Raw genomic sequence first — 27,992 nt, 5'->3', positions numbered from 1 at the left:
ACCGGAAAGGCAAATCATGCAGTCTTACTAGTTACTTTCAGGTGTACTGTTTTCATTTTTTTGTGTCCTTCACATCAAAATATAATATATTTGGAGCTTCAGGCTCTGTCACATAAGCAGTATATTAGTGGGATGCTTATAGTATAGTATCCTAAGATAATACATCATATTGAAAAATTACTTCTTAGGTGTAGCACAGTATTTCTTTTTATTTCTTTTTCAGATTACAGTTCCTGAAGACATACATATTTAAACCTGTGGTCCATATTTGTGCTTGAAAAAACAAACACCTGCAAACCCATTTTCCAGATACGACAAAGAGCTAAAAATGGCCTTCACATCTAGCTCATTTTTATACATGAACTAGATAGGAAAAAGAGCTAAGGGGAAAAAGAGTATAAACTCTGTAATATTCATTAAAAACTTTGCAGTTCGCATGGGGTATGATCTGCAAATACAAAACAAATAGGATTTTAAACAGGATTCTGTTACTGAATACCAACTTAAATAAGGCTGTTAATGACTGACAATGACAAGGAATGCATTGAGCCAACCACTTAATAATTCTCAACAGTCTTACAAAAGTAAATAAGATGAGTGTCATAAAAAGTACCGTGGTATTTTATGTTACTGTTTGTTTTCTTCAGGTAAGAGCAAAAGTGTTATGCTCAACATGGTGTCTTTAAAGGTGGAACAGATGACTGACCCAAGTGGAATTTTACATTCTTTGGGAAGAAGTTACCAACCGGTCAGTAGTGATCTTATAATTCATCTTGAAATAAAGTTTTCAGGATGTTTTTGCATTTGAGGCTACATTGCAATATTCATGACCTTGCAGTGCTGGATGTACACCATAAGCTGTTCACTATAATCCTCTTAACCAACAGCTGAATGGACAGGTAGATGAAAACTACGATATACACCAGTCCATGTCGAGAGGAGCTGAGGTCTATCAGCAAAGGACTAAGTATATAAAATACCTCTACTTATGTATTTTCTTCTTGTGATTTAAATAGTTAGTAGTCTCTATTGGTATTAACCTAGCAGATACTCTAAAGACCTTAAAAATTAAGTAGTCATAAGTGGTGTGACCTGAAACATTTTACCAATATGCTGATGAATCATTATTTCTTAAAAGCAAGTGTATTCTATTGATGTAACCAAAACAAACTGTACACATTTTAAAAATATTTATTAATATTACCATGTTAAAATACATAAGAGCTATTGCAAGAGTGCAGATCCCTCAGCCGTTAGCACTTTGTTGCTCCATATATCAAACTGCTGTCGCACCGAACACAGTGAATTCCATTACTAGGATTGTATGATCCTGGGCTGCATATAACTATGGACAAAAAAAACAAGGGAAAAATGTGGAATTTAAGTGATATTATTAAAAAAATATTTACATTTGAAATGCTTAGAATGCATCTTTATCTATTTGGAAAAAAGATCAGATTTTTTCTAGCATTCTGCTAGTTGATGATGAAAAAATTGTATATATTTTATACATCATCTATTTATTACACCGTATTTTTCTCTTCATCACTTTTCACTCCATGTGCTTACAGGGGATATGTCCATCAATTACATTTTAATATGGCCTGTGTCCAATAATGTTTTAAATAAACTGCTATAGCTGCTTGTATAAGTAATACAAGACAAAATAAAGCTAAAAATCTAAGCTCTGGTAATTATTAAGAAGTAGTGCAAAAATAATACACCAAACCAGAAATCAGTGTATGATGCAGAACAAGTGTTCTGAATGAAACATTTTTTTCCTGTTGGATCATGTTACGCCATTTGATGAAGTCTGTACAGTCATCTGCAGAATGACTTCATCACAAAAGACTAACTCAGCATTATGCTCTTGGCAGAAAAAAAGCAGAGTTTGAGCTTTCTGGTTATGACTATCCTGAATCATACTTCAATTTGGCAATGGTAGCCTTTCTTTAGGGTAGATCTTTAATTAACAGCATTAGTATTAAGTATGCAAAGGTAATTAAGACCTTCCTTCCTATTGCAGAATCGGCGCTTATCTGGTTATTGGGTTTTGCCTGGCTTAATAATGACTTTTTAGTCACTACTGCACAAACCTTCAGCAGAATTTTCAGTATTTGGTTTGGTTTGTCTTCGTCTGATGAGGCTGGCAGGATTCGCTTGATCCCCAGTGGCTGTTATTAGCTTGCCTAGCATTTTTTGCCACTGCTATTGACTGAAGAGGGTTTTAGAGGTCTTATGAAATGCAAGAGAGAAGGAGTCCTCTGCAGATGATGTCAAAACCTTGCCTTTTTTGTACATTAGTATAGGCAGACCAAGATGGCTTTATTGGAAAGAGAAAGCTTTACAAATACATGTAAGTAAAGGCATTTTCCAACCTTTCTGTCTGGAAAATCAATCATCTTGTGTACCAGAGGAATAATTTTACTCTCTTTATTGAAGATTATAGGCATACTTCTAGTAAATCCTTCAGAATTTTCAGTTTATTTAATTGGAGCAATTCTCTTACAATGGGATAAAAAGTTTATTTCTCAGAAGCATCATCTGTTTGCTATCTAGCAGAAAGCATGAAAAAGAGAAAGGAATCTGAAGTAGGGACTTCTAGTTTATTTAGCCAGCTGCTGGAAAGTTTATTTAACCAGTAAACTTAACTTGTTTCAATCTTTTTACTAATGGAAAACTCCTATTGGTATAACTTCACTTTGAAATTATAAACACCTTAGCAAAATATTCTCTCTTTACAGCGTATTTTATATACTTGCCACTTCACACCTCACAAACTGAAATGCACACAGCATCTAAATTTGTTTGTGTATCCTATAAGATAACTAGTATTTTGCACTCTCTTCAGATTTTTAGGACTATTCAATATTCTCTTGAATAATGTATTTCCTTTTGAACTTTCAAGTTACTATGTTTCAGTAATATAAATAATCACCATACTGTGAGAAAGAACTGAAGAAAACCAAATTAGAACTGACTATTCAGTATCTAATCTATTAAAAATACCACAGAAATCAAGCTCTGAAGAATAATAATACAGGACAAAAAATATTTCATAAAGCTAGTACAGGGTATGATATCAAATTGTCTCTCCAGAGAAGCCCTAAGAAACATAGGACATTTTGTACTGTATTAATCTCACAGCTACATCTGACTTAAAAAAAAAAAATTTAAAAAAATAGATTTATAAAGCAGAAAAATTATATTTAGAAATTTTGATGATGTGAAAGTGACTCAATTGCCTATGTTAAGAAAAATTTAATGGTGGATCATACCTCATGTACCTGTTACCAAAATATTTAATTAACTTCTCCTGGAATAAAGTGCTTTATTTAACATAAAACAGGGCTTTAAAAGCAGAAAAACATTAAAATTAAGATAAAATCATATGAAATAATTTCTAAGCAGTTTATACTCATCAATTCTGTTTATTCAAGACTGCTTTACAGAGGCAGAAGACTAAATGGAATTATTAATCAGCAGTAACTCCATGTCTTTAAGTCATTGCCACTACAAAATCACTCAGTAAAGGGTTCTGCCTCTTCCTTATCTGGTACCTGATGAACAAAATTTTTTATGTTTTACCACCAGTGTTTTCTGCCAAAAAGATTTCTCTAAAGATGATAGGTACATCACACAGTGACTAATCAGCTTAACATTTTAATTGACTAATTCAGAAAGAGATTTAGACTAGAAAATGGGAGAGGAAGGTAAAACAATAGCTCAATATTTAAAGCCATTTTGATATAAAAGCAGAGGGGGAAAAACAAATTAGGATATAGTACGATATAAAAGAACACAAGACTGAAGCATGGGGAAGAAAATGAATGCAAGTTCTAATACAGGAGATTTAGATTGGTAGATGAGGCAGTAAGTGAATGGGTTATGCTTAGCGCACAAATTGTGTGATGGCAGTGTGAAATAAATGATGCATTGGTCACAGAGCCCTGCACAACAGCATGGAGGAACCAGAACTACTAGAACACTACATGAAACTAGATATTCTAAAAATAATAGGGGAAAGAGAACAGGTATAACTGAACATCCAGCTATTTTGCTGTGTGAGAAGTAAAAATAGGGTAGGTTTGTTTATGAAACCTGCAGACGATATGCATAGGTTTTTTTATTTCTCCATGTTCTTGGGCCTACCCCATAACCTTTTCCATTCTGTCATATCCTTATCAAGACCCGGAGACTAGAAACAGTTGCACTATTCAAAGATTAATGTACTTAAATTAGAAAGTCTGAGTAACATCTGTTTCCATGTTCTAAAATAGAACTGCCCCGTGAAAGGGTAACACAGATGATAATCCGAGGTTTGCAGTGTATCTGTGGTGATAACCCTATGACTGGTGCTAACCAATGACTGGTAAGAAATGTATTATAAATTTTTCAGAAAAGGAAAAAAGAATCCAAAAAACCACAGAACAACTGATCAGACTTCTATTCTATGTAAAGATTTCATGAATGAATGCTGAAACACATGCAGGTAAGCGGAAAGTAATACAATTTGATGTTGTTTTACAGTGAAGATAAACACGTAATTAATTTGAAAGCACCTGATATGGCAGAACATACAAATGTAATAAACTACAGAAGACTACGATTAGAATGAAATTTTAAAAAGAGTACTGAATGATGCTTAAAAGGGAAATAAGAGTTGGAGAGAAATTGCTAAAGGGATTACTCATGAGCTTGCTCTTAGACAGACTTTACTAAATATTTCCACTAACAAGATTATCAGAAGTCCCAATGAACTATGCTGACAACAAAACTGGAAGAAGCTGTGAATGAGGACAAGATTTAAATAGGCAGGAAGAAATAAAAGAATGAGAAAGGCCTGTAAATTTGCTTAAAGAGGACTTGTGAGCACGATCACTCACAGTGAAAAGGGGAAGCGTGGGACTGTTACATCATTTGAGAGAGAGGTTCCTAGGACCAAAAGAAAAGCACTAATGATGTAAAAGGCACTGGTAAGAGTTCATCTGAAACACCATTTTAAATTCTAGTCACCCCTGTGCAAGAATATTAAACTCAAAATAGGGCATGTGAGATACAGGTTTGCTGAATGCAAACTCTTACAAAAGCAGATAGAAAGTAGTTGACTTGTTCTGATTATAAAATAGGAGACAAAAAAAATGTACTTAAGCTAAAGGGCATTCTCCCCATCAGGGCAAATGAGTATGAACTTTCCATTAATTAATTTAGATTGAAAGCTTGATCTTCTAACTACAAAACAAGAGTAGCTAAAGAGACCAAGACTCCCAAATAGTTCTAAAATGGACCTTAAAACTGTTTTAACTGGATTACAAGGACCTGGTTCTTGCAACTACAAGGGAAACTATTGGATAACCCAAGAAGCTGAACGCTGCTGTACTTCCATGGAAATGTGTTTGTCAAAATGTTTCTATGAGTAAGAGCATGTTTCAGAAAAACCTCCCCCACCAACAAAGGTATAGGGAAAATATTTTATCTTCTATTTAAGTAACAGATCTAGGGATTTTAGCAAATCACAACTAATTCTCCCAGGTTAGCATGGTCTCCTGAGAACCACTGCATGAAGTTTGAGGCATTAAAAACAAATGAAGAGAATCTATAGTGGACAGTAATCAGGCTGAACAGAGATATATCAAACACAACCAACAAGACTGAACTTGGGGTGGTTTAGTTCAATGAAGACAATATCAGAAAATGATCAGTGTCTTCTAGGATATACAAAAGCTATTTCAAAGATAAAGTTAACAGAATCATTTCCAGATTTACTGAGACAGAACAAGAAGTAACAGATATAAACTACATCAAGGGAAATTACATAAATATCTTAGAAAAAAGCTTTCCATTGGTGAGGATGTGCAATACTGAGTTATATTTCCTTGGGAGTCTATGTAGTCTTCTGAGGTTTTAAAGATTATGCAGGATATATCTGTCAGGAATAACTGAAGCTCATATCTTGTCTTGAGGTAGAATGATAAGCAGAGGACCCTTTCAGTTTTATTGCCTATGATACAGTGTTTTGGATTCTGGGAAAGGAATTTACTAATTTTACCAAGAGGTCAACTAAGGAAAAGAGTGCATATTTGAGCATGCTGACAGCATGACATCCTTAACTATGGGAAGCAGTAATCAGTCAAGTTTCAGGGCTGACTGTTTCAGATTCTTGGGTACCTCAGATGTGAAAGCTTGCCCCTGTATCTGCCAAAGAGGTGTCTGTTACGATCCCAGCTGAACAGGGATCAGCTTCTTGGGTTGACACTGGTGTAGGGCTATGTAGTGTTTCTGTCTAGTGCAGGAGGTAAAGGAGCACAGCAGCTAAGATAACACTATTGTTTTTTATTACTTATGTTAAACGGCCACCAGAGCTAAGATGAAAGTTGTGTCTTGAAGAAAAAAGGAATACAAATTAGTTTAGAATGGAGTAAGATATTCTGGGGGAAAGCCCAAAACAAAACTGCAGTCCGTACAAAACAAATCATCCTAAAGAAGACATGCTTTTCTAAACTTGATTTTCAAGTATCTTTCCTTGAAATCATGTGCAACAATATTCTGTATTTTAATAAATGTAATAAATTTGATGGTTTTATATATCCCTTCCAGATATTTGTCACTTTTTGCTGGAAGACATGGACCAAAAAAATTTAAGTTCCTTCTGACGAAGACAACAAATTGGAAAAAACGATCACATATGGAAACATTTTGCATGTCCTGCAATTTTAGAGTTGTCTCTGTTTTATTCCATATTCTTTCTTTTCAAAGTGTATTCCATTCTGTAAACTGTCATTCAATATGTAATCCAGTGTTTTCTTTCACCATTTCCAGGTCTGTAGGGAATCATCTCTGTCAAAAGACTACAAATTTATTCTCTATGTGTCTTGTCTTCCATTGTTCCCTTGAGACTTCAGGCTCAATATTTAGGAATCATATGAATAACCTTTTCTTGGGTGAAATGCAATCTGGCAAAGCCACTCTTTAAAACACCGATCCACTCGTTAGCATCTAAAAAGGGTAATATCACTTGTTTTAATATGAGGATTGACAAAAATAAAATTACCAGAATTTATTCCTCCCCTTTCCTTATTTTTCCAAATGGATCACAAATATTTACAAATTTAACTTTATTTTGCAAAGCTACACAGAATGATTGTTTTATCTATTATTCTTACTTTACTCAGATCTGGAATGTGGCATTTATGTTTGTAATTAGATGAAAGCATTGCATTATTATGCCCCCTTTTATAAATTTAAGAACAAAAATAATTGTCTTGTCTCACTGTGAAACAGCACTTGAAACATACCTTGTCACATTACAGATTTTCTATGCTAATTCCAAAAAACCCCACTGCTATCTAGAGATCTGAACTGAATCTGATTGATTTTAATTTAAATCAGTCCATAGAAATTATGGGTCTGGCTTAAAATCTAAATCAACAAGGTCTTACAAAAGTTCTACCCAAGTACTAACCTGATCTAGTACTGGTTACCTTGACAGACTTGACAGGATCACAACCAAAACAGTGTGGCATAACAATTATAAAGTTAAATAGCGAAATACTGAGTTCAATCAGAGCAAAAACCATTGTAATAGTATTTAATACTTTGTATGATAAATGAATTTGTCACTTACCACAACACTCTGGACAGTCTGGATGTATTTGAGCATTCATTCCATACCCTGGATAGCAGCGATCAACCCATACTGTTTGCAGAGTACCTTCAATGTAGTATATTTGAGGCAACGGTTCAGAACTTTTCCTGCTGACTTCCACTTGTTGCTTAAAAAATGTTTCTATAAGGTGTTTTGCCTAAATTGAAACAAATAATATTCTTTCAGAATCTTCGATGGAAAGAGGTCGGAATACAAGAATAGACAAAAGAATGTGAATATGAGTTAGGATTAATATTTAAAGGATGTACCGCTAAATCTTTTGATTGTAGCTGAATGGAAACAGGAGGACAATCTGATATTGGATATGTTGGTTTTAATTTAGATAAACCTTGATCAATTAATGCAATGTCTTTGAAAGTGTTGGGGATTATACAAGTAGAACTTTAAAAGCTAATCCATGGCAATTTTGCCTACATTAGATATCTGTAGCCCAACATCAACAGACTTGCAGCTTTCCCATCTACATAGGTACTATTATTTAGGTCCACTTATATTTCAGACATACTTTCCATCTTTATTTATTCTGTTCAATAAAAAGAAAATCCCAAAGGTCTCTGAAGCCAAGTTAAATAAGGGGATGATGATGATGATGATGATGATGATGATGATTATTATTATTATTATTATTATTATTATTATTATTATTATATCAATCAAATAGAATAACAGAAGATTAATTCCCTTACTCAAAAAGATTTAAACAAATACAATCCTAGACAGGAAAAACATTCCTTTCAATCAGTGCAGAACCAGCAGCACAGAATCACACAAATGTTAGGATACAAAGGAGCTCTATTCCATCTCATCTACTCCATCTCCCTAGCCAAAGGCAATGTTTATTTTTAAAAATCCTTTGTTTTCTCAGGAATTTTGGACCATTTTTTATGAAGTGTCTTCCACTGGAATATTAAAGATTCTAAGTCATAGTACTTAAAATTAAAAATGTGACTTCTAACTGGCTAAAGTATATAAAATATGTAACAAAAAATAGACCCATTAGCAATATGACAAAGTCTAACAGCAAAGAGTATCAATGCTTATATCCAGACAGTGCTTCATTTGTATATAGGGATTAATTATCTTATTAATATAGAAAGTGAAAAAGAAAAAGCAAAAAAAAACCTTTAATAGGCTGGCAAGGTTCAGTACACACACAAATTGGCAAAACCAAATTTATTCATTCTCTCTTAATTTGATCATCTTGTCTGTATGAAAAAGATGAACTTTGATCATAAGCTTCCCCCAGAAATTTAGGGTTTTTTTCAGTGGACAGGATGGAAGCTGCTTAATGAGTACAATGTTATTTTAGACTCCCTCACCCCTCCACTGGAATCCCAAAGCATGATTTGCATACCTCCTGTACTTCCTTCTGTACTTCCCTTTCTCCTTTCCCCATTAAGAACCTCTGAATTAACAGGTAACCTAGTAAGCAAGACTCTGGCTTCTGGTTCTCTACTGTAAAAGCCAAACACCTTCAGGCAGCTAAAATTCTGCCAGATCAATAATAAAATCACTTTGAAGTGATGGAAAGGCACTCCCATTGCAAAACAGCATGTTTGATATTTATAAGATAGCACATGTTCATAGTTTCCGGATTGTCTTGCCACTTTTCATACTCTTAATATACTGTCTTTAATATAGACTGATAGTGTGATCTGCCTTATCCATTATGGCAATAGAATATTAGCAATTTTAATTGATACAAATTTTATATCCACTAAAACTTTTATATCGATTTAGTAATTTACTAAACAAACTATGTTTCATTTTTTATGTTATTATACTTTATTGTGAGAGTAGCTTATTATGTTAGTTGCCTTTTTATTCTTCCATCTACTGTACCTTGTTTAGTCTATGAGATGCATCACAAGAACTTTGCTGACATAGTCTGTTGTGTTTTTCTCTGTCTAAGGAAGAAACTATAACAAAACACAATCTGTTTATAGAAGAACAAGGTCAATGAAATCAACATTTTTTTTTATTTACTGGTTTAAGATTCTAGTCAGTTCCAATGCAAGTATTTAGGACTTTTTACCGTATTTCAGATGTCCAACTTGCAATGTTTTAAAGAAATCACAGAGCTTGTCCTCTTACAGATATTACACGTCTAAGTCTAATTTTCAGTATACTTAAATATTTTATGGGAACTGTCATTTATTTGTGAATTCTAATGGCAAGGAAATGTATAATTCTGGACTCTTCCCAGATTTGTAAATATCTGCATCCTTACAAAAGAAATAAGCTACTCTGTCTCTAATTACCTGCCTGCCATTGTGGTTTTATGAAGACTCAGGTTTTAAAACAGTCATCCAGGAACCCTAACAGTTCAAGCTTCTGACTATTTGTGCAATGGACTCAAGTTTTCTCTCAAGAACCATCAATCAGGTCAATATCTAGTGCTTTTAAAGATTTTCCCTGCTCCCTGCCCTGCACAAACACATCAATTCCTGAGCCTCACCCACTCAACCCTTTACATTCTCATAGGAATGCCTATGACACATAGAACCAAAGGAAGACTTCAAGTATGGACTGAAGAAAAAGCGTAGTTATGTTTTAGTAATCCATTTGCATGGGTTCACATTCCTTATCAATTGACTAATACTAACATGTTATGGTGAAGGCCTGGGAAATAGTTAACTAAGCTGCTGGACTGCTCTCCAGAACTGACATTAGAGTAAGCTGCCATACTAAGTACATTATACTATTATTAATTAAAATTATCTGTTAACATGTGAATTTAACTCCTTATATTATGAGCTTTACCGACCTCTGTCATGGAATTAATTCTGAAACACCAAAAGCTACTTAGAAATCAAAAAATACTTTCTAAAACTTCAAGCTACTTAAGAACATGTAGATTACCACTGGGTCATATCAAAGTTTACATCCACCTAAATCTCTAACTGGACAATTTCTCTTCCTAATGCTCAAATATTCTATAAAGCCTACACATTAGATAAATCTTATTTATGTAGTTTCAATAACCTTAGAATTAACCTTAACTAACTACACTATCAGTAATGAGACTCTTCAGATATGCCAGTGCTATCCACCACAAATTCAATTTTTAGAGAAATATAACTAATAGTTTCATTGGTTTTATAAGCAATTATATTTAGTTTTCAAGAAAATTAAAATTGGAAAGTGGAAAATGAAGCCTAAGTTCAGAAAGGGACTTTTCAAATTGCATGTCTTGATACATAGTGACTAATCTAATATAATATATGAAAACAATGGCCTTTTTAGAGCTGAAATAATTAGAAACAGAAAGTTCAAGAAAATATTGCAGATGTTCATATGTACATTCATCTCAACAATTATAAATAGCATCTCTTCGGGTTTTAGATATCTCTTTTAATAACAGAAAGTACTTCAAGTGAACTGAACATACATTGGGACTGTTTTACAGGTTCCTTCAGACCTCACTCACAGCATAAAGGAGTTGAGACTTTCTTTTCATATGGTTTCAATGTTCAGAAGGAATATTCGGAGAACAAGTCTCAAGAAAAAGAATATGTCCTGGATTGACATGACACTGAGATTTCTGACTTTGTTTGCGAACAGAGAAGGTCTTGTGGGTGATGTGATGGTTGAAGGCCATCTTAGGCATAGCAATCACAAAATGATAGAGTTTTCGATTGTCAGAGAAGGAGGGAGGTCAGCAGAACTGCTACCTTGGACTTCGGGAGGGCAGACGTTGGCCTCTTTAGGAGCCTGGTTGACAGAGTCCCTTGGGAGGCAGTCCTGAAGGGCAAAGGAGTCCAGGAAGGCTGGATGTTCTTCAAGAAGGAAATCTCAAAGGCACAGGAGCAGGATGTCCTCATGTGCCGAAAGACGAGCTGGCGGGGAAGAGACTGGCCTGGCTGAACAGAGAGCTTTGGCAGGAAAAATAAGAGAGTTTATGACCTTTGGAAAAAGGGGCAGGCAACTCAGGAGGACTACAAGGATGTTGTGAGGTTATTAGGCAGGGAGAAAATTAGAAGGGCCAAAGCCCAACTAGAACTTAATCTGGCTACTGCCATAAAAGACAATAAAAAATGTCTCTATAAATATATTAGCAACAAAAGGAGGGCTAAGGAGAATCTCCATCCTTTATTGGATGGGGGGGAAATATAGTGACAAAGGATGAGGACAAGGCTGAGGTACTTAATGCCTTCTTTGCCTCAGTCTTTAATAGTAAGACCACTTGTTCTTTGGATGCCCAGCCCCCCCGAGCTGGAAGACAGGGGAGCAGAATGAAGCCCCCATAATCCAAGGGGAAATGTTAGCAACCTGCTACACCACTTAGACACACACAAGTCTATGGGGCCGGATAGGATCCACCCAAGGGTACTGAGGGAGCTGGCAGAAGTGCTTACCAAGACACTTTCCATCATTTATCAGCAGTCCTGGCTAACTGGGGAGGTCCCAGCTGACTAGAGGTTAGCAAATGTGACGCCCATCTACAAGAAGGGCCAGAAGGAGGATCTGGGGAACCACAGGCCTGTCAGTCTGACCTCAGTGCCAGCGAAGATTATGGAGTAGATCACCCTGAGTGGCATCAAACGGCACAAACAGGACAACCAGGCAATCAGGCCCAGTCAGCATGGGTTTATGAAAGGTAGGTCCTGCTTGACCAACCTGATCTCCTTCCATGACAAGATGACCCGCCTAGTGGATGAGGGAAAGGCTGTGGATGTGGTCTACCTGCACTTCAGTAAGGCCTTTGACACTGTCTCCCACAGCATTCTCCTAGAAAAGCTGGCGGCTCACAGCTTAGACAAGTATACTCTTCGCTGGGTAAAAAACTGGCTGGATGGCCGAGCCCAGAGAGTTGTGGTCAACGGAGTTAAATCCATTTGGTGGCCGGTCACGAGCGGTGTTCCCCAGGGCTCAGTACTGGGTCCAGTCCTGTTCAATATCTTTATCAATGATCTGGATGAGGGGATCGAGTGCTCCCTCAGTAAGTTTGCAGAGAACACCAAGTTGGGCGGGAGTGTTGATCTGCTCAAGGGTAGGAAGGCTCTGCAGAGGGACCTGGACAGGCTGGATCGATGGGGCCAATTGTATGAGGTTTAACAAGGCCAAGTGCTGGGTCCTGCACCTGAGTCACAACAACTCCATGCAACACTACAAGCTTGGGGAAGAGTGGCTGGAAAGCCACCTGGGGGAAAAGGACCTGGGGGTGCTGGTTGGCAGCCGCCTGAATATGAGCCAGCAGTGTGCCCAAGTGGCCAAGAAGGCCAACAGCATGCTGGCCTGTATCAGAAATAGTGTGGCCAGCAGGAGTAGGGAATCACAGGGAAGTGATCGTGCCCCTGTACTCGGCACTGGTGAGGCCGCACCTCGAATACTGTGTTCAGTTTTGGGCCCCTCACGACAAGAAAGACATTGAGGTGCTGGAGTGTTTCCAAAGAAGAGCAACAAAGCTGGTGAAGGGTCTAGAGCACAAGTCTTATGAGGAGTGGCTGACGGAACTGGGGTTGTTTAGTCTGGAGAAAAGGAGGTTCAGGGGAGACCTTGTCGCTCCCTACAACTACCTGAAAGGAGGTTGTAGCGAGGTAGTGTCAGTCTCTTCTCCCAAGTAACAAGCAATAGGACAAGAGGAAATGGCCTCAAGTTGCGCCACAGGAGGTTTAGATTGGATATTAGGAAAAATTTCTTCACCGAAAGGGCTGTCAAGCATTGGAACAGTCTGCCCGGGGAAGTGGTTGAGTCACCATCCCTGGGGGTATTTAAAAGATGTGTAGACATGGCGCTCAGGGACATGGTTTAGTGGTGGACTTGGCAGTGTTAGGTTAACGGTTGGACTCGATGCTCTTAAAGGTCTTTTCCAACCTGAACAATTCTATGATTCTATGATTCTATTCTATGACTTCCACAGATAATGCCTTTAGTGAAAAGCGGGTAATGGAAACATTTTATGGAAACAAATTCATGTTAAAGTGAAAATGTATTTTTAATAACTAATCTTTATCTAAGGAGGATAAGTAACTAAGACACTGTGAGGTCTTCATTTATGTATGAACATAAACTTATTTATGTATGAACATAAACTCATTTATGTATAAACACACCCAAATATCAGATATAAAGTTTTATAATTATTACAATACATAATCACACTCAGTAAGAATCCTTAAATATCCCATAATTTGGTGACATCTTCCCAAGCCTCCTAAAGATTTGCTTTAAATCAAGCCAACTCAATATTTTTGACAACTCAGTTTTAACCAGGTCTCCTTTAGGCTCCTTTTGTTTTAAAGAAATGGAAAATTATGAAATCTCCCTCTTTTATTGTTACCGCTTAAAGAATGAAAAGTACTGAGGTTCATCTCACTTAACTTTAGTTCTTGAAAATTAGACATCCAGTCTTAGTCTGTCATTTGGAAGCTGTTTATAAAGACCAAGGCACATCCATGGAGTGATTTATATACCTGTTGTAGGTGGCTAGATGAAGATAATCTGGGGAGTTATAGAATACACTGTATCACCTTCCCTCCTATGTTAGTGTGCAACAAGGGAATAATGTTCCCTTGATAATGTTTTATGACACAAAATTAAAAACATATTGATCTATCCACAGCAATAAAAAGTTCTAAAGTTCTTCTGAAATAATGGAAAATATGCACTTTTGAGTAGAACAACTATCTTTTTGATATTGACATGAATTTCACATGCAACACTTTGAAGCATTTTTAAAATCAAGAAACTTTATTTAAACCCTTACAATACTTTCTGCGTATAAGCAGTAAATACATTCCATTAACTATAAAAATTCTAACCATTCTTTAAAAGCAAGGTGGATTTTTACCTGAAAATGTAAAGAAGATTTCATTCTGTAGACTTCCTCTCTGCATTTTTACATGATGGCATTCTGACTTAATTAACGTAACCTCACAAGAAATTTCAGCAACAAGTTTTCTTAGTATCTGAAGCAATGCTTTCTCAAAAGAAGTATTATGAGAACTGTTGCAGGGGGCTGCGTGATACCGGGCTGTGAACTCATAGTAATTTTTAGGATCAGAATAAGCTGCAGGAAAATATGTGGAAGATGATGAGGAACATATATGAAATAAAAAGAAGAAAAGTAATTTGTGTATTTGAAAATAAAATTGCCAGTTTAAATCCTTAATTTATAAACAAAGCCTATTTTGCACCCCTAGAGAATTTTTAATTACAAAATAGTGTATGCTGGGCCAGTTGGAAACACTTAAGAGATTTTTACAAGTCGACATTCTTATTTATATCTATAAGTAAGTCTTACTCTTTATTATGGTAATTTTTTAATTTTTAAATCAACAGGAGATTACAGTAAAGGGATCAGGATTATGAAAGCTAAGATTCAGCATACAAAATACCCTTTAGTAAGTGACACAATATTTCTTCTCACACATTATGGCCAGTTATAGTTGTATGTTATATATTTTTTAGTCAACTATCACAAAAGTATTTTAAAGGGCTTAAAAACTGAATCCTCTTCCCCAGAGATCAATAGAGGATGCAGCTAATAAGATGAACAGGAATTCCTTCTCTGTGAGCAGAAGTAACTGAAGAAGATTCCATATAGGTACGAAATATACATTTATGGATGGATCAATTATTTCACCTTTACTGCGAAGCTAAATGCACCCCTGGGCATCTTTTACAAATAAGCCAATGTACCATAAAATGCATGTTTCTAGCTATTTCATGATAACCACGCTACTTACCCAAAGCTGAAGATCAACAGAGCACAATGTTAAATAGAAAATAGGAATAAAAGAATGAAGAACAGTGGTCATGGTGTGGGTATAATCACAGAAAGGAGAAGGGGGCGGTGGGGAAGAAAGGACAAAGGAATAGAAACTAAACCAGCTGAAAGGAGAAGCAGAACATACAAAATATGGTACCCAATTAAGGCAGCTCATTAGATCCTCTACTTTGTTTTTGCCTCCCCCATTTCCTTTCCCTTGCTGCTGCATATTCCAGATTTTTTTGTATACAAGTATGAAACTTGAATTTTGTATGCTAACATTCAGATTGGATCCTTAGTGAAGGATGCAAGTCTGCATTACTGAAAACTCTAAACTTTTCCATCAAAACTGTTTCAAAGAAACTTTTTCCTTTCCAGTTCTGTCAAGCAAGCTAGCTGCTAAAAGTCATGGTTATTCTGTATGAAGGCTACCGTGACAAAGCAAAATTAATTTACATCAGAGGTTAATTTAGGTTATTGTGCTCTACCATGTTTCTAAATGATCACTGGTACGCATTTTAAATTCAAGATCAGACATAGTTCCTAGTGAAGGCAATAGGAGCTCTTGCCTACATCTCCACAAGAATAAAATATCCTTTAAAGAAAAAAAGGAGAGCTAGTAATGAATAAATGATTTTGCCTTTACAATCTTTCGCTTTATCAAAGACTTTTTACCTGCTGACAGAAGGAAATGTAATCAGAACAGGAGAGAATAAGCTATAAATATTACATCATTAAATGATACGTATTTAAAAAATAGGTAATAATTAAGGCATTAACATGTGTGAAATAAATCCATACGGCTGTGCTAAAATTAATCTCATAAAGAATAATTCAGTTTAAAATTATACTATTTTAATGCTATTAAGGATTACTGCCTACCCAGTTTGTTACATTTCATTATGTTTTACGTTTCGTTTTTTTAAAAAGAACTGTATTCATAAGTTTCTCAGTCAGCCACTGAGCATCATTTAAGGCTCTGCAAATGACATTAAATGAACTGCTTGGTAGTAACTAATATTAAAAACAATATCCCAGAGAAACAGAATGTCTTTATCTCTGCAAATTAAATTCTAAATAAGCCTACTTACTTATTTAAAAATAGCAACACACATTTTAAAAATAAAACTTCTTCAAGGCAACAACACACTTACCTGGATTGATAACTTACCATAAATAAGATATTTTATTACAAGTTTTTTATCAGGTTGCACTGCTGTTAGCTTATAAACAATGGAACAAGTGTAAACTCCACTCAGGTTGAAGTGTCTCAATACTAAAGTTCCTGTTGGTGATATTTGCACACTGCTATTTTCTAGTAAACACAAAAATGAAATAAATTTAGTTGTCATCATGAGAAAATGCAGAAAGTAAGGGTCCAAATGGTTATTTACGGTTAAGCTGTGCACAAAATAATAATATTAGGGATTCAGCTGAAGGCACAGGTCTCAGAAACTGAAGCTGATTGGGTGTCACTCAGCTCAGCATTACACAAATATGTCTTATTGCTACTGTGTTTTTAAGTATTGGTTGACAAAGCAGTCCTAGAAACCTGTTTTTATTTGATCTCAGACATCTATTGTTCTCTCCACTAACCACTTCTAAGAGCAAAGAACTCTCAGGAAAAAAGGACAAAGTGGGCAAATAATCTCTTTTTATACCTCTATATAGTCAAACTGACTACTAACCTTTCAGTCTTCAGGAACTGCCTCATTAATTAGGCAGTGTGCTGCTGGTAGTGTATAACATGCAGTAAACTTCAAAGTAGGCAAGACAGGAAGTTCAAGTTAAGCAAGTGTTGTATAAAAGACCTTCAAAAAAAAATTATATGTATATGCCAAAGTGGGAATCATGTATGTTTAAGACTGTAAAATAATCCTTCTGTATGGAAAGATATGCATTGTTACAGTGGCTAAAGTCTTAACACAACTCCTTAGTTCAAGGCAGAGAGGAAGCAAGATCCTACTTCAAAGGACAAATCATGAGCATAGTTCTTTAACTAGTTTTTTAAAGAGAAAGGAAAGCACTGCTTAAGGTCAGATTTGGGCACTGATAAGGAGCCATACAGTTGTCCCATGTAGCCTGCATGTGGATTACATGATGACAGTTGATGAGTCCTTTCCTGACTTGAAAAGTCCTCAGACAGTAACAATATAGATATGGGTTTCTCAAATAGTAATATGCAGCCCATCTTGCTAGCAGCTGTTAGAGAAAACCTTGGGAACCACTAGAGTCAATTATAATAGACTTCAAGGTAAAATACTCACTTTGATAAAATATTTTGAGAACGGATTTTTGTTTCCATTTTCAGATGCCAAAAAAAAAAAAAAACTTTTTCAACATCCTAAATAAGTTAGACCTTTTATGTAGATGATGGAAGCTTAGACAATTAGTGTGGTGCGAAAGCAGCACATTTTTAGACTAAAAAAATCAATGCTAAGGACATGAGATCTATACTACACGCATCGTAGGGCTTTTACTTCAGACCAGTCCTAATCTGGTTTTACAGATTCAGCATACATTATTTCTCAAAGCAAACCTTTCCAATTAGCTTCATCCAAAAGGAATCTACTTCGTGCACTCAAAGACCAGACCATGATCCAAACAAAATGTGGTAAGTGGGTACAGTCAAGCAATTAACTTCAAAGCCACACTCCTATTCAAACTAACATGTTACTATCGATGCACACTTATTTTCCTGGTATGTGATTTTAAGAAAGATATTGGGAAAAAAATAGCCTGATTGAGGTGCATCTTTTTATGTACTTGGCAGGAGGGTGTAGGACAACTTTGTTCGTCAAGAAACCATTTAATCTTTTAATTAATTTAATTTTGTCATATATATCACTGTGTTTAAAAAAAAAATCAAGTGCTGGTAAAAAAGAGTACTATTAAAAAGACTGAAAGTGCAAATTCTTTGGTAAGAATGGTTTGGGATTCCTTATCAGCCTAGGCTCTCACATTAATGGCACACTGTCTTTCATTTTTTGGATGATGAAGAGGTTTTTAATCTGATGATGATTAAAACTCAGGATGTTAAGTCTATAAACTAGGATGTCATTTGCTACTGTATGCTGGAATAGCTATCAGATTAATATTGTCAGAAAACCAGCATAGATTTAAGAACTATAGTTCTGAGCTTTGGCATATGCTTTTGGCCCCTGTGTGGGCCAAAAGCAACAACACCATTAGTTGATTGGATAGCTGGAGCACCTTTAAAATATATCACAGACAGCGTTGCTATACTTATAAAATGCATTACTGAACCGCAAAGATGACACGAAGTCTGCAAAAGACAAAGCTTGGAAATCAGTGAAGAGATCTGGTCACAAATATTTTTTGAAAGTACATCAGCAGAAATGGAAAAGTGTTCTGATGGATTGAGTCACTGAGTTTATTATAGAATTTTATCCTATCTTGAACAATGAATGCTTCATATACCAGAAAAGATCAGAATGTTTACATAGTAACCATTAATTATTTTAATGGTATGTCTGTGTGTAAAGAATCTCCTTTTGGATCATGAAATCAAGAGCATGTCATGTTGTTGGTTTTTTGTTTTGTTCCCCCCCCCCCCCAGTGTTATAAAAGAAACCACAATTAAAATGCCTTGCTCCATGGGATTATCTGGATGAATACTGCCTACTCAGATGAATTTGGGTTCACAAACCAGACTGTTAGCTTTAAAATGAACTTTTAAAAGTGATTAAGCTATCCACCCTTTTCTTAAATCTAATATTTTTTCCATGTTATTCCTCTGCAGCAGGTTCAGTAAGACAGGTGAGCAGGATTTCACATCACATTTTGTGATGTGAATTACATTATATGATTTAATATGCCTCTATTACACAGGAGGCATTTCACATGCATGATGGACAAAAAAGCAATGTGATCAAGTTCAGAGGTTCCCTGGAGTCAGTGAAAACTGGCATGTTTTAAAACAGAACAGAAGTTCTTTTTTAATTCATGCTAAAAGAGGAAGCTAGGCCATTTTCCAGGATCCTCAGGAATTAGGAGAATGCAAAACAGAGCTATTTCTGTGAGAATTATGTTACAGAGACTAAATCCCTTGACTTTCCATACCCTTGTATAATTATATTTAAAACAAAGTGTTCCTATATTTTAGTTTCTCTGCTTACTAAACTTAAAACCAACAGATTGATTCTCCTTCCAGTTTTTTCAGTCCAAAAAAGTTACTCCCCATCCTCCCACCCCATCTTTTATTCAGACCAGTTTTACAGTAGACCAACTTCTGTATTTTGAAATTGTATATTAAGAACAAAAGTAAATGACAGCAGAATCAGGCCAATGGACTTTTCAGAAACAGATTTTTCAGACATTAAGAAACAACTATCAATCCAGGTCATAAATTCTAATCTTCAGATTAAACTACTGAGCATGTTCAAATTTAAATATGCAATATCAGTGCAATTCAGTGATGAATTATACATGTACAGGAACAAAAGCTAACACAGTATATAATAAACTTGAGTTCACCTGAAAAGTTTCTTAGGAATGAAACATACTCTGTTTTGTAGTCCAGACAGGACTCTGACAGTCTCTCAGGAAACATGTGTAAGTGATGTATCAGTTATAAGGATAGCATGAATATACAGATACACACATCTTACTAAAAGCAGGTTCATATTTCTTCTGATTCTTTCCTTTCCTGTCCACAGAAGAACTGTTTGATATACCAATGATAGGTTTTAGAATATCTGGGGTTTAGCTTGTCTTTGAGAGGCTAAGTGCAGTATTTAATTTGTCAGTCGCTTTGTTTTACAAAACTATAGTACACACTTTTTTCAGTTCTATTCCAATGTCTGCATTCAGACATAACAATCAAAATGCTTTCTCTTTTTTGTTCTATTTAGCTGTTCAGAACAACATCAAAAATGCTGTTTTATGCAGTAAAACTTTAAGATCCAGAACATAAGAATCAATTATTTTAAAGTTTTTTTCCTCCATTTAAAGTGTATTTTGAAAAACTCTTATTCTCAACCAGCCCAACAGCTGTTTAAAAACTTCAAAGTACAATTGCCAGGTCTTAGTACAAAAGAGTCACTATGCTAAGTAAAGAAAAACAACTTGCTAATTTTAAAGTTGTAATGATTTTAAATTACATTTTGTGCAGTCTTTAATTTTTCATTACTCTTTCAACTCCACATAAGTGGACTGGAACTACCTGTGAACAAAGCTGCTTGTTCAAAAAACAGAACAGTTTTTTAATGGCTACAGAAAGAAAAGCGTTTACTGCTCTTTGTGAGCTTTTACTGTAGTCATGATGTTTGATGTATATAGCTAGACAGACTTTTGGGGCACAAAACACCTTCTTAGAGTGTGTGTCAAGGGCTGGTGTGCCTCAAAGAGAATCTGATTTTTCTAACTATGACAGATAGTACAATGAAAGATAGGCTCTCTTCCTACAGATTTTATGCTTAAATAATTACATTTATTTTGAAGCATTCCAAGAAGCACTATTTTGTTAGCCTTTCCTAAAACCTGATTCACAATTCTACATTTCCACTGAAAGGATTCTTTTCTTTCCTACAACTATACTGAAAAAGTGTGAAATAATGTATCAAGCAAGGTTCATGAATCCTAATTTCCTACTGTTATGGAAATTTGCTATGATAGATATTAGAAGACTAACTAGTCACACTAAAACCCAGATTATTTTTACCACTTAGAGGGGATTACACCTGTTCTAAAAGGAGGCCGAATGATCAAATTCTTTTACACAGGAAACATTTCATGAGCTAGAAACTTTAAATAGCTTTTTGTCTGTTTATACTTTCTTTTCTCTGAGTCAAAAAAAAAAGAATGTGACACAGCCCTAGGAGACTAAGCAGTATCTTTGTCGTATTTACCCAAAATTGTGGTGACTGAAGCTGAAGTCCTCTCATTACCACTTTTTAAAAATAATTCTTCTAAAACCTCTCTCATCCCTATAGAAAGTTATTTCAGGAAAACACAAGTTTTCTTCTCTTGCTGAAATGTTTTTTGCCCACCTGCTGCTGATTTTAGTACACCTGAAGTTGCCACAGCGCCAAGAACCTCTGCCACCATAGCTTCTTTGCTAGTGAACCAAGGTTGACATAGCAACTTGGGATACTACTGAAGCAATCTGCCTGAAGAGATTTAAACCTGTCAACTGGAAGAAGTCTGAGGTCTCCACGATTTTCTGTTCTACACTGTTGAAACTGCAGTTTGAGTAAATAGAAGCCAGAGGAGTGAAACGGACAATTTTTGTTAATTGTGAATCAGGAGGTTGTCTTCTGTCTGATCAGATTAAACTCAGTACTTAAACACATGACAATATACCTGATACTGTGTCTGACATGCATCACAGACTGGGCATCAAAATGTATCAGTTACAATGCAGGATACTCAGCTAACCAGAATATATCCATTCCAAGGGACACTAACAGTTTCATGTAAAATGACATAGCCCACAGGCTTAAGTATAAGCAAAACCACCTATACCACTTTGAGGCAAAGAATACTAAAAATTTCTTCTGAGGGCGAAGTCTGTTATCAGATTCAGAGCAAAAACACGGTGTAGTATTAGATGTCATATAAACGTGAAATGCTCCACTATGAAGGTTAGCATGTAGAGGATTAAGAATGAAGAATCACAATGTTGTAAATGTTTTTTTCAGATTGTGTAACAGGAAAAGTTTCTTGCAAATATGAGACCAAGGACAGAGTTCTGACAGACAGCAGTATAGACTAAGAGGAAAGCAAATAGGACTTGGAAACAATGCCATTGTAAAAGGATGAATGGTTCAAAACTAAATTGTAAACTAAAATAAGAGATTAAACAGGTTTATAAATTCATCACAATGCTTATTGTCCTTTTTAAAAATGAAATTACACTAAATGATAAATGAGACATACACGGAAGGAAAGAAAAAAAACAGAACTCAGGTTCCCGGCTCAGACTTGGAAAGATATTGCTGATGAGCCAGTCATGATCTCTAAGCAATCCTAGTTATGTGAGAAAAATAACATATGTACAAGTAGCCCGACATACTCCATGCAGAAACAATGATTTGGGGTTTTCATGCCATACTAGCAGATTAGGTCAATGATTTCACTAGAGGCATCTTTCTGAAAAAGAATGTTTAAATTGTCCATGAGCAGATTAACCAGAAGTTGAAGCTGGCAAGGGATGTGAAGGGCCAACAGAAACACATGCAACTGAGAAAGAGCAATAAAAATATTGTCCCCAGGCTGAATGGGGCTGAATGACCTAGTTACAAATGTCATGGAAAACACTGAGGTACGCAACGCCCCTTTTGTTTCACTCATTCCTAGCAAGGGCTCCTTTCCAGCCCTGCCTCAGGCTCTACCAGAGTTTAAGGAGATGCTACAGGGAGAGAGAAGTGTGGTGTTAGGGACTTGCTTAAGCGAGCTGGACATATACAAGTTTATAGACCAGAATGAGATATATCTGAGGATGCTAAGGGACCTGACTAATTAATGACTGTTATCTATTTTGATGGTGATGAGGTCCCCAATGACCAGAAAGACCAAAAAAATACATCCATCGTAAAAATAGGCAAGGAAGAAGACCCAGGGAATCACAGGTCAGCCATCCTCCCCTCAGGCTCTGCAAAGATGATACAACTGCTGGAAGTCATTTCCAGACGCATGAATGCCAAGACAGTGATAGAGAACAAGCAGCATCAATTTGCCATTGGCAAATCATGGCTGACCAGCCTGACAGTCTTCTGGAATAAAATGACAGCCTCTGAGGATGAGGTGAAAGCAGCAGATGTCATATACTCTGAAAGCCTTTAGCAAGGATTTCAGTATGGTCGTCCATCACATCCTTGTAGCCCCACTATGGACATATGGACTAGATGAGTGGAATACAAGATGGATGAAAAACTGTCTGCATCGTCATTTTGAAGATTGGTCTACCTAGCAGCCAGTTTTGAAGAGCTCTCCTCAGGGCTGATAAAAGGACGAGAACTGCTTAACATCTTTATCAGTGGCCTACACCACAGGACTAAATGCCTTCTTGTCCAGTATGCAAAAGACATCAAATTGGCGGGGGGACTGATACACTACAGGACATTGCTGCCAGTCAATGGGACCTTGCACAACTAGAGAGACAGTCTGCCAGAAACCTCATGAAGTTCAACAGTAATAAATGCAAAGTCCTACACCTGAAACAGAGTAAGAGCAGCAACATATGCAGATGGGGACCAGCCATGACTTGGGAGCAGCCCTGCAAAAATGTACCTGGGAGTCCTGACGGAATTTATACCCAACATGAATCAGAAACACACTTTTGCAGCAGTGAGGGCTAACTGCATACTGGGCTGCATTAGCAACAGTAAATCCAGCAGGTCAAAAAAAGTGATTATTCTCTCCCTCCTCGGCACTCATTGGGTGCTCTGGAACACTGTGTCCAGTTTTGACTCCTCAGTTCAAGACAGATAACTAACAGACTGGAGCAAGTCAACAAGAAGGTTTTCTGAGATGATTAGGGAGTTGGAGCATAGGACAAGAGGCAGAGGAAACTGGGATTTTTACCCTAGAGAAGTCTAAGGAGGGAATTGCAGTCCTTCACTACCTAAGAGGAGATACAGGGAAGAATAACCCATACTTTTTAAGAGGTGCACCACAAAAGGACAAGCAGCAACAATGATAAGTTGCAATAAGGGAAATTATGACTGAAAATAAGAAAAAAAGAGGAACAGGTTGCACAGAGACAGAAAGACAGAAAATCTCCAAGGATAGATATTCCCCAAACTCAAGTGGTCAAGGCCCTGAGCAACTATATATCTGAAGGTAGTCTGTCATTGAGCAGGCAGTTGAGCTAGACCACACCGCCCATCATCCTACTAGTCTATCCTTGCAGAACACTCCCAGCTGTCTCTCAATGCATCAAAGAATGTCATCCTCAGCCTCTGTTGCATGCAACGTGCCCTGCTCCATCTAGCACTCTTTAGAAATGGCACCATTCTTTATAGAGATCTGAAAATGTGTTTTAGTTTGGTTATCTCACCCCTTTCTTTCTGAAAAGTGAAAGTTAATTTATATGATATACATACTAACACTTGCAAAGTATCCTCAATTACTTCTCCATTTACATTTCCACCTTTATAACCCTCATGCTGCTTTGGGGAGGGGAGCGGGGGAAAGAGGAGAGGGTGTGGGGGGACATGTAAGAAAATAAATCTTTACCTGAAGAAAGACCACCACGTGGTCCATTCCACTGGAATATTGGATCAATCAGTTCTAAGTTTCGCAGATGATTTGTAAGACATAAAATACGTGGACTGTTGTGATTCAGCTTGACATAAACTTTAACTGAAAAAAAAATTATCATTAGCATCAAGTATTTTTCAATAGTATCCTAACAGTGAGCTATATAAATTTCAAGACAGTGGTTCAACACTGTCTTGAATGGAGTTCTAATTTTGGGACTGGTTCTGATATCTCTACCATCAAAATGAAATACAAAATAGAGAGCAGGTTTGTTTTCTGTGGAAAATAAAATGAAGAAAATTCTTTCTAGTTCTAGGATTATCTGGTTGTGTAAACAAGAAGCACAGTGCACTGTAACATCCTCCTGAATGGAGTATGTCACTTAGTAGGTTCTCACAAGCATGGGCTTCTGCAGTGTTCTGCCTCAATTGGTCTCCAACACACACATGGAGAGAGTGAAGTTGCAGGATACTCAGACTTGAAAGCTTGCTGTTTCCATTCTATTAGCAATTACCTTTTACCAGTGTTTGATGTATTTGCTTAAAAATGGTTTAGTGTTGTAGCTCACTAAATGTGAGCTGTCTATTGTTTAATTCAGACATAATGAGATAGGAAGCAAACTGAGTAAGGTAAGGATTTACTTTGTCTTTTCCCACGGTAAAGCAGGTTTGCACGTCTTGTATGCGATTTGTAGCGTACAGGTGCTTCTAGATCTCTAGTTGTTTCTAAAAGCTACAATTGGTATAGTCATAATCACTTCCATAATATGCAGGATTTCAGTGTGTACAATTTGTTTTATTTCCCTTCCCACTGACATTCTGCAAAGCATTTGTCCTCTTCAGAAGCACGGGATGCTAGATATTTATGATCTAGTGAGATCTAAACTTGAATATACCATGCTCTGTATACCCTAATGCCACTGAAAAGCTACAACTAGTATAAAACATTACAGCTACTACACTTGTGATTTGGAGAATCTGACTAATAATTCAAACTGAATCAAATAAGCAAATTACCACAACGTTACCTTACCATTGACTATTTCAGATTCCCTGCAAGTGGAAAACAGTTTAAGTATTTGTTGCAGGAAGCGATTAATGCTCTGAAAAACAGCTTTCACTTTTCCATTGTGGCAACTGGCGGTAATGCCACCACAGTTTTCTCTCCTCTTCAAGTATGATTGTTCGCTTTCATTAAAAAAATGAAAAGCCACTTACATTCATATTACAGTATTAATTTTTTTAAACAGAATAAAGACTTAGATATAACATTTAATACATAAGAGTAACTTCAGCATTTTGATAGTCTTAAGATCAGGAGATATGTCCATCCCAGCTAATAATCATTTTTTTACAGTAGCTTATATTGCAGAAAACAGCAAAGTATATATTTTCAATTGTACAATAGTATGTCATGGAAATAAATGTCATTTACAGGTGGTATTTCAGTTTTTAACCACAAAGCATGAAAATTAATATGAATTCTACATGTTAATGCAACTGCCAATACAATTAGTCTTTTTCCATTGCAAATCTTTATACTTTTTTCCAAAGTATAACCGACTGGCTTTAGTAACATTGCATATCTCTCCCACTTCACATTTTGTTTTTTATTTCCTCCAGGTCGCTTTGTTCTGCCTTGTAGCAATATTAAAAAAAAATACATATCCATAATAAAAAGTAACAAAATTATGGTGTCATTATTACAATAACCTGCCAAGATGGTAAATTCTGTCCCAGCACTGTAAATTTCCATGACAGTTTTGTAAACATGTATCATAGGAATAATATAACAGAAAGGCATATGATAGAAAATAACGGCTGAAAAAATATCTACCAGGTATAACCTTATTATTCTTCTTTCAAAATAAAGTCTTACTGTTTTAGTTAAAGTTCTTTGCTACTTTTCTTATTTGTTCATATCTCTCTATTATAAAAATATTTACCTTAGATAGTGATCCAAGAAATAACATTTATGTCAGGTATTTTAAAAATGCAGGATTTTAATACCGTAGCATTGTATTTAGCCAAATTTTGGTGAAAAAAACGCTCAAAATAGAGATGTTGCCCAGCGTCTCAGAAGAACACTGGAGCCAAGTCTAGTATACTCACAATGGTCTGTCCCAGAGAAGGTGGAAATATTCTTTATTAATACTAAATTGTTTAGAAACAGAGTTGGGACAAAACATTTTAATCTTACCTTCTAACTTTCAAATTGCCCTGTGCTGTTCAAGTAGTAGCCATGTTTACAGACATGAGTCAGAATCAGAAGAGAGAAAAAGTACGCTAATAGGATGAACCTTTAGACCACTCAGAGCCATTATTTAACATCAATGCTAAATAATATTATAAGTTAAACTACTAAAAGAAACCTTTAAAAACAAATTATTTCCCAGAATTGCTTCACCTTTGGATAAAAATTGATGTGACTAAGAATTTGTACCAAAAAAAGGACAAAAAATGTTGCTTTTTAGCATTCCCCCAAACAACAGAAGTATCACTTCTAGATATGCTACTAGTAAAGCTATAACTGGAAAACATACATGGAGAAAACTATGGGGAAGAGCATCACCAAAACCAAGCCAGCAATGTGCATTTAGAGAAAAAGCAACATGAGTAAATATATGGCAATGAGGAACAGCCTGGTCTTTAATTTAATTTTCAGATTTTCCAATAAGTGTTTTGTTTAATGAGCAGAGAAAGTGATAATATTATTTTCTGGAGTTAGATGGATTTAACTCAGATAGTGATCAATTCTTATCTCTTCTTAATTTTTGTTGTAGAATATAAGATAAATTTCAAGTCTCGGGTTCTGTGTACATAACAAGTAAGATGAAGTTGGAATACCTACAGTGCAAGAAACCAGCAATTTGGAGCAAGAGTCCTACAGCCAGGTGGAAGAGTACACAGAACATTGTTATTTTTCTAAAAATTACAGAAAATAATTATCTTGGTTTCATAAAAATTATGAGTAAAAATAAAAAAAAACTATGAAAAATAAATTCCAATGACAGAAATATATGCTGTGGGATAGCCTATTAAGTATACATAAGTCCGCAGAGAATTGTAATGAATTAAACGACTTAAAACCATTTAAAACAATTCCACAACAAGGGATATGATAAAGAAGGGCCTTTTCTTGGTAAAAACAATATTTTCACTAAAATTTGTTACACTATGTTTAAAGAAAAATACCTGGAAATATGACAGATCCCACTATTTTTAAGCTATTGTGTCTTGGCCCTGCACTTCTTAAAAATCTCTTTGAGGGCTGAACTGTTAAAAGATAAAACAATGACATTAATACAACTATTTAATTTATCTGAAAAAGCAAGCAGCATACTTTAGGTTAATCTACACCCTTTAATAGACTTGTTCATCAATGGAT

General features: G+C 35.9%; 1 protein-coding gene across 2 annotated transcripts; it reads right to left on the bottom strand.

Annotated features, from left to right (window-relative positions):
• Positions 1-1,253: 1,253 nt before the first annotated feature.
• ZPBP (zona pellucida binding protein) lies at positions 1,254-27,992 on the bottom strand. Of its 2 annotated transcripts, XM_075142410.1 has the most exons (8): positions 27,800-27,992; positions 24,582-24,707; positions 19,627-19,629; positions 16,552-16,695; positions 14,460-14,678; positions 9,509-9,585; positions 7,625-7,802; positions 1,254-1,345 (listed from the first exon to the last, which is right to left on the bottom strand). In XM_075142410.1, the coding sequence occupies exons 1-8, from the start codon at positions 27,903-27,905 to the stop codon at positions 1,254-1,256; spliced, it is 945 nt and encodes a 314-aa protein (XP_074998511.1). In that variant the 5' UTR covers positions 27,906-27,992. The 2 variants fall into 2 exon arrangements, with proteins under 2 accessions (XP_074998511.1, XP_074998510.1); XM_075142409.1 differs by lacking the exon at positions 19,627-19,629.

This window comes from Calonectris borealis, chromosome 2, assembly GCF_964195595.1.
Source record: "Calonectris borealis chromosome 2, bCalBor7.hap1.2, whole genome shotgun sequence".
NCBI lineage: Eukaryota > Metazoa > Chordata > Aves > Procellariiformes > Procellariidae > Calonectris > Calonectris borealis.
Note: the sequence above shows the minus strand (reverse complement) of the source record. Positions and strands in the feature narration are given on the sequence as shown.